This window comes from Crassostrea angulata, chromosome 9 (genome assembly GCF_025612915.1).
Source record: "Crassostrea angulata isolate pt1a10 chromosome 9, ASM2561291v2, whole genome shotgun sequence".
Lineage (NCBI taxonomy): Eukaryota > Metazoa > Mollusca > Bivalvia > Ostreida > Ostreidae > Magallana > Magallana angulata.
The window spans coordinates 12,851,895-12,865,029 of record NC_069119.1 but is presented as its reverse complement, the minus strand read 5'-3'; the positions used below and the strand labels follow the sequence as shown (position 1 = coordinate 12,865,029).

The following is a 13,135-nucleotide window of genomic DNA, read 5'->3' as shown; positions in this document are numbered from 1 at the left end:
AAATTTCGGATATATTATTCTCTTGGTAAATGTTTGTATATATATACTTGTGTTTATGAAAAATCGATTTATATAATTGCAAAAAGTGATGGAAAGGAAAACACGGGGTTTTTTCCTATTTAAAAATGACCCCCCTTAAAATCTTACTGGATTAAGTTTGCTTCTGTCTAAGAAATAAACATCAAGTTAAAAAGGTCACCGGGATATGGACTTGGTTGGTCACGTGATCAAATCCTGTTAATTCCTATTTTTGGTTAGAAAAGCAATATGATTTCGAAATATTAAGGAACAAAAACTTGATGCAAGTGCCTTAACAAGGCTCATTACAACGTTTCTGATCTTTAAAGAATAAATGTTTATCTTAGCTTTATACTAAATATGGAATAATGTAAAAGATTTTAAATTAATTAAAAAAAAAATTATGAGATATATACATGTACATGTACAGGCAAAAGATGTTAATTCAATCACAACGTCTCGGTCATTTCCGACAGACTTGTTATTCCAAGCTCTGTCGGAAAGACCCGAAAAGCCGCGACTGATGTTAATTATGTTAGGGTACATGTAATAAGGATTAGTTTTAAGGAATAGTTTCATGGAATTATCGTTGACCACTTTACTCCAAATTTGATTTTGCTTTATGTGGGTGTAATGGTGTTTTATTTATTGCGGTTATGGGATTTTACATGTATGCATATTAATGAATGTGATTTTTCTTCTTAGCAATTCCTTGATATGTCCTTGTCTACGCAAGTTATTTTGCCTTGTTTTTTAATGAAGTTTTAGCCCAACATCCGTATTAAAAACATGGCTACATGTAAAAACTTGTAATTAAACAAGAAAAAATTTTTTTTTACACTTCTGTTAAGAGATTATTAGATGAAGGCATATATTTTACATTTTGGTCAAAATGGATATGGCAAGGGAGATAAACAAATTATCATCTTCAATAGGCTATGAAAATCCATATAGAATATCTGTTATGTCGTTTGGTAAATAGTTTTATATTTACATCTACCGAGTACGAAAACTTATAGTTAATTCTAAGCATTATAGAAACAGGTAGTCTGAAATCTACACACCCCTATGTCGATGGGTCGAAATCTTCAGCGACCTAAGAAAATTCATGGGCAGCAGGAAATATTCATTATAATGTCAGACTCAAATTCGCATAGGAGACGATTTGGCTGTTTCTTATAGCTGACGTAGTGATCTGCATTAACAATAATTTGGTTAATTTTTCTGACCTTTACGATCACTTTAATAATTTGTTAAAAGATAGATGCAAATATAAACAATAAAATGTTTTCTTTAAAGATTCATGTGGGTTATGAAGGTACCGATTATTACAGAAAAATTTACATAACCCGCGGGTTATGTATTTTTTCTGTATGCGTCACCTTCATATCCCGCATGACTCACCAAAGAAAGCATTTTATTATTTCAATAAGTATGTTAATTTAGACTCATATTCCTTGATTTTGCTAAGCACGCTTAATATGTGTTCATGTTGCTTTTTTGTATATATATATTTTCATTGACATCTTTTTTCATGTCATATATATACAAATGTATGTATGCATTTGTCAAATAATCCCAAAACATATGGTAGGTTTAAAGAACTCAAGTCATTTTTTTGTGTGTTTTGATTAGTCGAATATTTGAGCATGTTTTAGAATGACCCCTATGACATTTGAATGAACCCTACAAAACCGTCTCGTTGGAAAAAAAAATAATTTCATTTACATCGTTAATAGCTTCAATAATTGGTTTTGTACATCAGAGATAGAATAATCATCTAAGCGTTTGATCTATTACAGCTCAATCATATGGTAACAATGAATAATGCCTACTTTGTAGCTGGAGGTCTAGCAACGTTTTCTATCACACCACGAGGACTGCTGAGTCGAAGTGTGCCGGGAACAGATTCTAGCCAACCAGGAGCCTATTTTGGTAGATATATGAATCTTCCTTGTTGAATTGTAAAAGAGAGAGAGAGAGAGAGAGAGAGAGAGAGAGAGAGAGAGAGAGAGAGAGAGAGAGAGAGAGAGAGAGAGAGATAAAATGTGAGAGCGAAAAGAGAACTGGATTAATAAAATGAGAGAGAGAGAGAGAGAGAGAGAGAGAGAGAGAGAGAGAGAGAGAGCTTTGCATGTACAATGCATTATTTGGCGAGAGATTCATTAACCCCGTATATTAGAATTGTTTGAACCCGACATTAAACAATACAGTACCATTCCTCTTCATTTCTGAGATTAATAAGATATTATTTTTACTCTCGATTTTAGGCTACTCCTTAGCTACTGGGGTGTTTGACAGGGATAAATCCTACTATGTAGCAGGCCGACCCGGCTTTGCAAACAATGGCGGAAATATTGGAAATGTAAGTATTATTTATACGGGGCTTACTGGTCAACAAATAAACTATTAGATCTAATAATATAATAAGCATTGTAGATAGGATTTTTGTAATAAAAAACTATAATTAGGTAAATAGAAAATCCGTAAATTTCAGCTTTAAAATTTTGAATATTTTCATTTCTTAACATGCAAAGCTCTCTTTCAAAAGGAGATTAATATGGTCAAAATATGACCAATACCTTACAATCCTCTTAATAAGTTAAATTGCTTCATCAAGACCACTTTCGAACATTCTGTCGTAAATCAATTGCAAACCAAGAAGCGTTCAAATCATATTAAAGTACATTGTTTGTTGCAGGTTGAGATTCTTGAATTTTTTGAAAATGGCATCAAGACAACCAAAAAGCTTATAGCAGGTTTTCAGGTACTATATATAATAATTAATCATGTTATTATTAATAATTATAGTAACTATTTTCTGTTTTATATCATTATTGTTTTATAAAACTTTGTTCATAGTGTTGCTATGGTTCAATAGCCGTATTTATTGTTCTGCTCATTACCTATATCTTTTTTAACCTGGTTTTCCGCAGGAAGATTTTTTTTATCAAAATGTTAACGTTGAAAATGGTGGGGAGGGGCAGGGTCGTATGCCAAAATTGTATCTCTTTTGTAGGGAAGTTATTGTTTTGCAGACCAATGGTAAAAATATCAGGGCGATGCGCTGTAATTGAGTTTCGATATCATAATTTAAGCAAAAATACCTGCTGTTGAACTTAGACATATTTTTGCAGAATATTGCATAAAGGGTACCTCAATTGTTCGGATTATTCTCCGTACAGTTTTCAAGATAGAAAGGTTTTAATTTTGTTTTGCGGATCATTTGTACATAGATATATGCACACTGATTGGATTACGAATTTTGATAATTTATGCCAGAAATACTAGCTGTTGAAATTAATAGTCAAATTTGTGACATAATATTACATATTATGTTATGGGTCGTCAGGATAACTCATCATAAAGTTATCAAAATAAGAATTTTTTTCTTTTGCTTAGTAAGTTGTGTACATAATGTATACGAGATGTACAAATTACTTGGGTTTTAATTTTTAATTAAAATGAGAAAAATACCAGCTAAAGAACTTTATATCAGTCAAAACTTTTTAACAAGATATTGCGTACAGAATAACCTTTATCCTTAATGGATAATTTTTAAAATAGACCATTACTGCATATAGCATTATTCCTCGCATATTAATGAAATAATTAAACCTCTATCTGCTCGAAATTGAACCGCCTGAGCCCTTCATCTTTGTACAGTAAAACATCACATAACAAATAGGTATGTTGCACTCTGCCACTTTTGTGACTTTATTGTTTAACCAAATTTGGTTTGAAATAATCAGGAAAATGACAATATATGATTATATAACAATAATTGATAAGTTCATAAAATTAATCATAAAATTATGAATATTTCATACTTTATGCCATAATATTTTACAACTAAAATAATCCATAACTCCAATTACTGATGTAATCAATGATTTGATTGATTAGATGATTTATGCAAAACATAATCCTTGTGGTCTGAAAGCGCCATGCTTAATAAAGAAAAATGAAATTACACAGGAATTTTTTGTTTTTGTAAACATGTTCATGAAAAAGGAAGGTGGAGGGATGGAGGTGGTTTATAGATCGCTTTGAAAATGTTCAATTTTTGCTATCGGCGTCCTGAAAGAAAGTGAGAACCCACGCTATTTAAATGGCGCTCCTAAGATTTTACCGCGGAAAAAACTCATTGGTTACATCCGGCGACGTTGATTTGGTGTCCATATATGAAGATGCTGTACAGCTTTGACAATACCGCAGGAAAGATAACTCTCGCGAACTTATCAATATGCATAGAATATTTTAAGAAATCTTAAAAATCATATTTGCCTGGATAACTCCTCCATTGATTCTCAAAACATTTTGTTCTGCAGTGCAATTGTACATATATGAAAGATGTGTATATTACTATTGAACTTAGTAATTCTTAACCAGAATATTGAACACAGGGTGCATTATTTATCAGATAACTCCTCCTGCTAGCTCTTTCAAGATATGAAGTTATATGCACTTAGAATATACACATATGCACCAACGAGATAAACATTACATCTTACTTCGATTTTTTTTTATCAAATATTGAACCGAAATTGTGACCACAATTATTTCGAGTCGGGATCGGCCTCAAATGGTGTTTATCAATTCAGGTTCGTCTGATGAATTACGGATACTGTTCACATAAAAAGAAAACTGGTTTGCTGTCACATTTACAGCTTTCCCCTTATTTAGAATCAATGCTGTAAGCTGGGATCTTGAATCGTTTTATAAAAAACCTAACCTTTTGATCCAGTTGTTGTTTTTTTCCCCTATGTTTTCAATTTCTTATCATTTAATTTATAATTGATGACATATAATATCAGCGTTGTATATGATTGTATGAAAATCAGAATATATACACACAATTTTATTTATATATCTAAGCTTGGTGGAGGATTTGGACACTCTGTATGCGTGGCGGACGTGAATGGAGACAGCTATGACGATGTTTTGATTGGTGCGCCGCTTGAGTATATTAACGAATCAAATAGAAACATTGTGATAGACAGCGGGGCAGTTTATATATATCTTGGCACAGGGACGCCCGTAAGTCATTTAGTTTTGATTACTTATTCTAAGTACGAATGTCAATTGCAATCATGCCCTTTTAATACGACAATTTTTTTTTTCAAAATCAGAAAATGTTGAACATGTTATTAAAAACTAGTCTGTTTTGGATAGAGAATTATCATCAATTTAGTTCAATTACATTGTTCTGGTAATTTCAAAAGCAAAATGAATGAAGTTGGCAGTACTACATGTATTCCCTTGTGTTTGTTTAGTTGTTTTTGAGTAACTTTTCGTTTATCATGACAATTGTGTTTTGCAATATTTTTGTTAATAATACCGTTTTCCTTGTCTTCCGTTGATTTTAATTTGTTTGTCAAGTGTAGATTGTTTTATAAATTATATGTATTTCTTTCATTCTACACAGGATATTTTAAAGGAAACTCCGGTCGTTATTCGAGGAACTAAAAAGCAATGGGCAAGATTTGGAACGGCGATTGTTAACCTTAAAGATATTTCAAACGATGACATTGCAGGTAATGTTGAGACAAGATCTTATTATTGAAACTGCTTAAACGATGATGCAAAGAAAATGAAATTATTAAAATATCAATTTTATTTCTTTAAATGGTTCGATGAGTGATGGTGAACACTTTGTACCTTGCGTGTTGATCGATCTTAAAGGTGTTTGATTTATCTTTGTGAATTCATGGCTCAATCATAATTGCTACCGCACAAATTCATTTAAACACCAAAAAATTCTTTCTAGATTTACAAAATTAAATAGGGTTTATTGGTTTCATATGATAATCACCTTTCTCACCATATTTGCATGCAAAAGCTTACGGTATTTTGTGGGCTTTTTTAATTACTAAATCTAATATTGATATTTTTCTCCGGTTTTCTTTAGATATTGCAGTAGGAGCCCCATTTGAAGATGACCACAGAGGGGCCGTGTACATATATAACGGCCGCTCGGGAAACTTTGACAAACCGTGGACGTTTTCCCAGAGAATTACTTCAAATGACATAAGCCTCGGGATCAGTGCCCTGGGGTACTACCTTTCTAAATCCCAAGTAGATATCGATGACAATTTATATGGAGGTATATAATCATGCTTTTATCATTTGTTGTCTTTTTTCTGAACTAGGTCGCAAATAGATATGGAGCAACAAAAAAGTAATCGATGTTTTGCATGTTTACTTTATTCATTTCTTGTCTACAATATACTTTTTAACATCTATATTGTATGTGTAGTTTTCAACCTAAAGTACACACAAAATGTAAAGAGGTATATACATGAATTTTTTAATGACACTACCTTTAAGCAATGATTGTTTTTTCGAGATATTTTTGCAACAATTTTGCTCTTTTAATTTTTAAGATACATTCACTCATGCATATTGGGCACAGTAAGGCCCTATATATGATTATCAGACATTGCCATTTGTTGTACATGTATCCAGGATAAATAGAATCAAACAAAATTAAACAAAAATAACAAAATTAAAAAGGTCACAATGGATTTTGTGGAACAGCGAAGATCTTTCGATCTTCTTTTAAAATATGTATATCTGATAATTTATAATAGGTCTTGCCGGATTTACAGTTTATAAAAAAAAACAACAAAACGATTCAAGGCCCCTGATCGTCTTGTATTTAATTGTATCACTGTGTCACATATTGTACTGATTGATTCCATTGATTTGAAATTATTGAGATGATATACTCCTAGATTTGGCGGTTTCGGGTTTTAAGACGGACCAGGTGGTGGTTCTTCGGACACGCCCCGTGGCCCACGTAACCGCCGACATCCTGACAACTCCGGGATACATTCCAATCAACTCAACAGGACTCGAATGCAATCTTGGATCGGACATTCCCTGTGTTACTTTGAACATCCGTTTTTTTGTGTCTGGAAAGGGATTAGAGAAAGGAGTTTGTACGTACAGTATATCATAATGTATAAATAGGCATGTATACGTACAATATGGAATTCTTGTTTTCGTCCACTCGTCAATTTTGAGTTAAGAGCAATACTAGGTCAACATATCTAGAAATTACCGCTGATATATTCTTGAGGCCCGCCCCCTCTTTACTAACCCGTAAAAAACGTTTTTTGGACACGTAGAAAAATGCATAGCGAAAAGAACTACATGTTATAAATATTTGGTTTCATTTCCAGCTAGGAGGAATTTTCGGAGAATACGAATTAGTAATCATGATTTATAAAAAAAAAATGAATGAAATATATATGGGGAATCCATGCCTTTGTTTCAAAAAGTTGCTCTTGTTTAATTGAATAAAAAAAATAATATGCATGTATATGACATTGAACCTACATCAATTGTATCGCAATGGTAAGGAAAGATCAAAAACATCTTTTCATAAAATACTACATACGCCTTACAATTGTTTATTAAGGCCATGAATCACCAGATTTATAGTTAAACATGTGTATCAATTGATTAAAATTTTCCTATTTTCGTCCAATCAATTTATTCAAACACCGACCACCTGTGCCCTAACAAAATTTCAATATACGTCATTTGGTTGTTTGAAAAACATGATTCGTTGTTTTGAACACATTTTGCAACAAAAAATTCACAGTTTACATATTAAAATATATTAAAAGAATCTGTAGTGTTAATTTTGTAAGCACACAAACAGAGGGAAGAAAAGTTCAAATAGAAATATTTAACTTTTGATTTTGAGTATTTTCCTTTATCTTTGTATAGAGCTCTTTTGTATAGAGCTCTTCAAATAAAGGAGATCAATACAGTCTTAAAAATGGCCACGGCCATCAAGCCTTCTTAAACAGACTGTTTGTCATCTCGATCCCGATTTCTTAATTAATTTTAGGCAGAAAGATTGATTTTTCTTACTCTAAAACGAAAACTAGACAACAAATTTATTCTACAAACAACTAAATTTTCGACCAAATTCTCAACAAAAATGCTGATAAAAATATATTGAGTCAGGTACTGTTTCGTCAATTGATGGTGAGAAAGCATACAATCGAATTTTGGAAAATGGCTGCTTTTCTATTTCGTTATATAAACAGGAATTCAAATATTTTAGTTTGTTGTTATCTTTTTTGGACAGATTTAAACTACAGTTTATACAGTGATGTTTTCTCCGAGAGCGAGCGATTTCTCCTGCGACCAAACGACAGCCTCGTTAACAGTCTGAACAGATCGCTGGAGTCGCAGCTTATACTGCTTAAGCCAAACGAACAGACATTTGTCAATGTTTCGTTGACTTTAGGCGTAAGTTTTATATCCACACTGAAATATATCAATCATGTATTAACCACTTTAAAAAAAACCTCTACTGACATGATTTTCAGTAAATATCAATCATTGATTAAAAAAAAATATATTTACATATACCGTACCTTGCCATTACATTTTTATAGCACAATTTCAAATGATAAATTAATTCATTTATAACGATTATTGTACCTTTTTCATGGCGTTTTATATATGTATAATCAGACGATAGACTGGAGATTTTTCAAGAGCTTAGAAGACCCGGTTACAGTGAAGTTAACGTTTGCCTTAACGGATTTATCCATTGGAGATGAAGTAGTCCCCATGCTGCATACAGATGTCATCACAACACACACAAAAACAGTAGGATTCCTATAAATATATAAAGTTTTCCCTGTAAACGATCATATTTTATGTTATATTGTCCAAATTTGCTTTTAGGGGAAAACATATTAACTTTCATTTTGTTTCAATGATATCATAGAAAGTACTTTGTACTTGAAAATCAGAAAATGTTAAGAAATAATATTGTTTACTTTCATTTTTGTCGAAAGTTTTTTTTTTGGTTTAAATGATATGTAATAAAAGTAACTTGGAATCAGAAAATTCTGTAAACATTATGATATCAAATAAGGAAAACAATCACTGAGCATTTCTAAATTTCCTTAATTCCTAATTTTTCGTTGCAGCTTGAAATCAATCGAAACTGTTCCTCAGATCCTTGCAAACCGGCATACGTTGCCTTACTTCAATCAGCAGAGAAGAACCTGACGTTACAGCAAAACCAAGAATTATCAGTTCAGATGGCGTTGTTTAACACGGGTGATCCGGTCGAGAAAACTGAATTCTTCGTAGAAACATTCCCGAGAATGGATTTCTCCAGGATCATCGAAGGGTTCAGTGACCTTCAGTGCAACGAGATTTCTATGGGATACCTGCATTGTGAGATGCGTCCGGTCCGGTTTTATGCTCACCAAAAATACTCGTTTGTGTTGAATTTCTTTATCGACCCTAATGCTGTGGTGGCGAAAAATTCAGACCACGTGAAAGTTGAAGTCCTGTTTAATTCAACCGAAGCTAACACAGACACGCCAAAGTTTGTGATGATTAGTCATTTTAACCTTCGTTCCAATGTTAGAGTTGTCGGGTAAGTTATTTAAGTGTGCGCGCGCATGTGTGTGTGGTGCGGGGGGGATGGTGTTGACCAACGGATCTGATTAAATTTTAAAGAACATATCGCATGTATGACACTGACTGCATTTGTTCTTTTCTAAATTGTAGTTTTTTGCTGGCAAAATAATATTCAGAATTTCTGGATTGATAAAAATAATAATCAAAATTTCTGGATTGAACTTATAAGTAACTTGTTGACAACCTAGAATGTTTAAAAGGAAAATCTAGTCAAGAAAAAAAAATAAACTACCAACAAATTGACTGTGGGTTAACTATTATTAATGTATTTCATATCATTAAATTAGTTTTTATCATTTACAGAGGATCTGATTTCTCGGAGCTTATCTTAGCATCGAGCTCCGAAGGTATCTTCAAATATTCAGTTTCGTTTGATGTCCACAATGACGGACCTAGTCCACTCGGTGCAAACTTAAAAATACCGATCGCAAGCGGCCACTTAAAGTCAGACATTGTGAAGGTACTGTAAGTCTTTGTCATAATAAATGTGACATGTTTTACTAGAATTCCAAGACTCTGCTTCAGAAAACTAGTTAAGGTGCTCAGTACACCTTAAAACAGTTTTTCAATTCATGATCAGCAGAACTTTACTTGGCTATGAATGATAGTATGATTGTTTATAAGGCAAAAAATGCAGTTTTTTGATAAAACATTATGGTTTTTAAAAGTGTAATTTAATTTGGTAAATACATGTTAGAAGTAAATTGCTATTCATTTGAGCTAGATTTTTGTCGCAGCCGTTATTGTGATTCTGCATAAAAATGAAAACTTTATGATTAAATAAGATTAAAATATCAATAAATTTTCTATGAAGAACAATTTCTTTTCAAAGAAATATATCGCAAACTATTTTTTGTACGGGATGATAATAATATCAATGTGAAGTTAATTCAACCAAGTTTTCTACCTGATAATTCCAAAAAAAAATCTGTCACTATTAGAAGTTCTTAAACTAAAACCTTTTATGTCGTTTAGGTAGTAAACTACAAATTCACAATTAAATTTTCCTTCATGAAAATTGTTTTATGTGATGTTTAATAAGATGCATTAGTCGCTGACCCTGATATATATATACCTGCCTATAGTGAATGCTATATATAAAGCACAGGAAATTCACTTTTGTTGGAGCTCCACCTCCGCCCCGACCGAGGCTTGAACTCACGACCTCTGGAACCCATTCTCCTAGCAGTGAGCGGCCAGCGCGCTATCTCAAGCGACTGTGTAGAGCGCGGCCAGCGCGCTAGGTTCCGTTCTTCATCGAAAGCAAGATTTTTGTCTTGCCTAGATGGCCGAGTATAAAAAAACATTAAAGTTTTAATCTTTACATTAAAGGGAATAGCAGTTACGAAAGGAAAGTGTTCCGGGTTTCTTGACTTGGAGAAAAAGAGTTTGAATGATCCTGAAAACATACAATCTGAGTCGTTAACGGATGATGAAGCCACGGAAGAAGGGCCTGTTGAAATTGTATGTAATTAATTAAACAATATATATATATATATATATATATATATATATATATATATATATATATATATATATATATATATATATATATATATATATACTGTTTCACTTTTGGTTTGCCAGAGTAACTGCATAGGAGAGTTGTTTAAAATCAACTTCCAAAAATCATTTTATCTAAAAGAGGTCAAATATAAAAACGATCTTTTCAGACCGAAGTCAGTCGTTTGAAATTTTTTTTCCACCATTACGGAGATCCTATGGAATTGTAGCATTCTCCAGTAAACATCATGATATAAAAATAGGGGAGGTCTACAATGTACATTATTGCTGCTATAATACATGTATTAAAGCAAGTTGGTTTAGAAAAGCTGTAGAATATATATGAAATGTTTCAGCATGTTGGATTCCAAAACGAGTAATATGTGCAATAGATATTATAAGGCATATAAAGGTAAAAACCGAACCAGAAAATGAATACTGACTACTGTGGAATCATTTAATTTCGTGAAGGCAAATTTTCGTGGATGAATTGAATTATAAAAAGGTTCGTAGGGACATAATTTCGTGTATTCTTATATATCTACAAAATAAAATACATCTTTATTCCCCTAATTTATCAATTCGTGGAGGATGTTATTTCGTGAATGAAAAGTACCAACGAATCCCACGAAAATTGAGCCACCACGAAATCTAATGATTCCACAGTATGTTATAAATTGTAAACAAGAAAGAAATGACGAAAGCGTCAAAAGAACGACTGCAAACCATGAGTTTTTTCTGAACCAAAAAAAATGTAATGAAAAATGTTTTTTTGGACAAAGTTGTGTGTGTATATATATATATATATATATATATATATATATATATATATATATATATATATATATATACACACACACTTGTACATGTATGATATATAACCGACCGCTCTCTGACGGCCGATGATAATTTACAGTATTGCATTTAAGGATTTTTTTACACGATATATTTACTGCTTTACAGAAGTGTGGTCTTCCCGTCATTAGCTGCACCTATTTGACGTGTAATCTTGGTTATGTCAAGACAACGGAATTCGAAAGTGTGGAATTTACAATGGATCTCGATGCCAGCGTTCTCTCTGCCATTCTTAAAGTACATGTTTAAACATTTAATCTATAAGCGCATAAATTACGTACGTTTTCCCTTGCAATTGTTAAATTAAGGATGTGAACATGATGATAAAATAAAATGAAGACTTGTTCATCATTATATTTGTTTTCAAGACTCAAAAAAAAGCTAAATGGCGTAAAGTAATATATTTGCAATAACCTTGTCTACTGATCAATATATGGTAATAAATCTGTAAATATTTTCTCAAAAATTAAAAAAAAAAACAGCCCACTTTTTCATTTAACACATTTGATAAGTACATGTAACTTTTTTGTAGATACACGTATGTCATTATTATTATTTATTTTATTTTGAAACCAAACATACCTATTTTGCAGGGCCAAAGTGCTGAATCAGGGTTTTTCGTCATCCCTGGTGATGTTCAGCAATATGACAACAATATTCCAGCATTCATCAACGTCACAGAGTCAGCCAAAGTATGTTCGTTTATAAGAAACCTCAGCACAGTTCTTATTGCATATTTCATATAAATTTATGATATAATTAAAACTGTTAATTAAAAATATAAAAAAAATATACTTTATATTTATAACAGCTTATTGTTGTCTTTTTTTCAAAAATATAAATATGAAGTGCATTGTTATTTAGTTACCGATAAGGGAGTGGTTTACGTAAGCATATTAAAAACTTTATTTAAATTGTTTTTTTTACGTTATCATGTTGTTGATTTATATCCTGTTTGTTTTATCCAATAGAATAATTTAAAACGACATTAATTATTTGGGGGAAAACATTCAAAATTGTAAACGTCATATATTTGTCAAAAGATCAGGTCATAGCGGGATGCAAAAACTTCATCCAAATTCAGTTTTCTTCAAGGTCTGAACTGTACCAATTTCTCCTGTTAATTTTCATATGCTGCAATGTCTCACTGAAAGGAGAAATTTATTTTCATTCCGATCAGTGTCTTGTCTTGTCTCGTCTCTTTTTGTTTAATTTTTATAGCGTTTTAATTTAAAAAAATGGGTGGCAATGAAATCGAGATAACTGATTTCAATTTTTAGTACATAACACTTTT

General features: G+C 32.0%; 1 protein-coding gene across 2 annotated transcripts in view; it reads left to right on the top strand.

Moving 5' to 3' along the window:
- The window catches only part of LOC128163069 (integrin alpha-4-like), a 31,293-nt gene that overhangs the window by 16,191 nt on the left and 1,967 nt on the right, over positions 1-13,135 (top strand). The window contains exons 6-19 of one of the 2 annotated variants that reach the window (XM_052826532.1): positions 1,821-1,953; positions 2,289-2,383; positions 2,720-2,785; positions 4,897-5,058; positions 5,447-5,555; positions 5,930-6,124; positions 6,756-6,962; positions 8,126-8,289; positions 8,518-8,655; positions 8,982-9,439; positions 9,787-9,943; positions 10,816-10,947; positions 11,950-12,078; positions 12,435-12,533. In XM_052826532.1, the coding sequence (XP_052682492.1) occupies positions 1,821-1,953; positions 2,289-2,383; positions 2,720-2,785; positions 4,897-5,058; positions 5,447-5,555; positions 5,930-6,124; positions 6,756-6,962; positions 8,126-8,289; positions 8,518-8,655; positions 8,982-9,439; positions 9,787-9,943; positions 10,816-10,947; positions 11,950-12,078; positions 12,435-12,533 (2,244 nt within the window). The remainder of the gene's footprint in view (positions 1-1,820; positions 1,954-2,288; positions 2,384-2,719; positions 2,786-4,896; positions 5,059-5,446; positions 5,556-5,929; positions 6,125-6,755; positions 6,963-8,125; positions 8,290-8,517; positions 8,656-8,981; positions 9,440-9,786; positions 9,944-10,815; positions 10,948-11,949; positions 12,079-12,434; positions 12,534-13,135) is intronic. The other variant, XM_052826533.1, reaches the window with a different exon arrangement.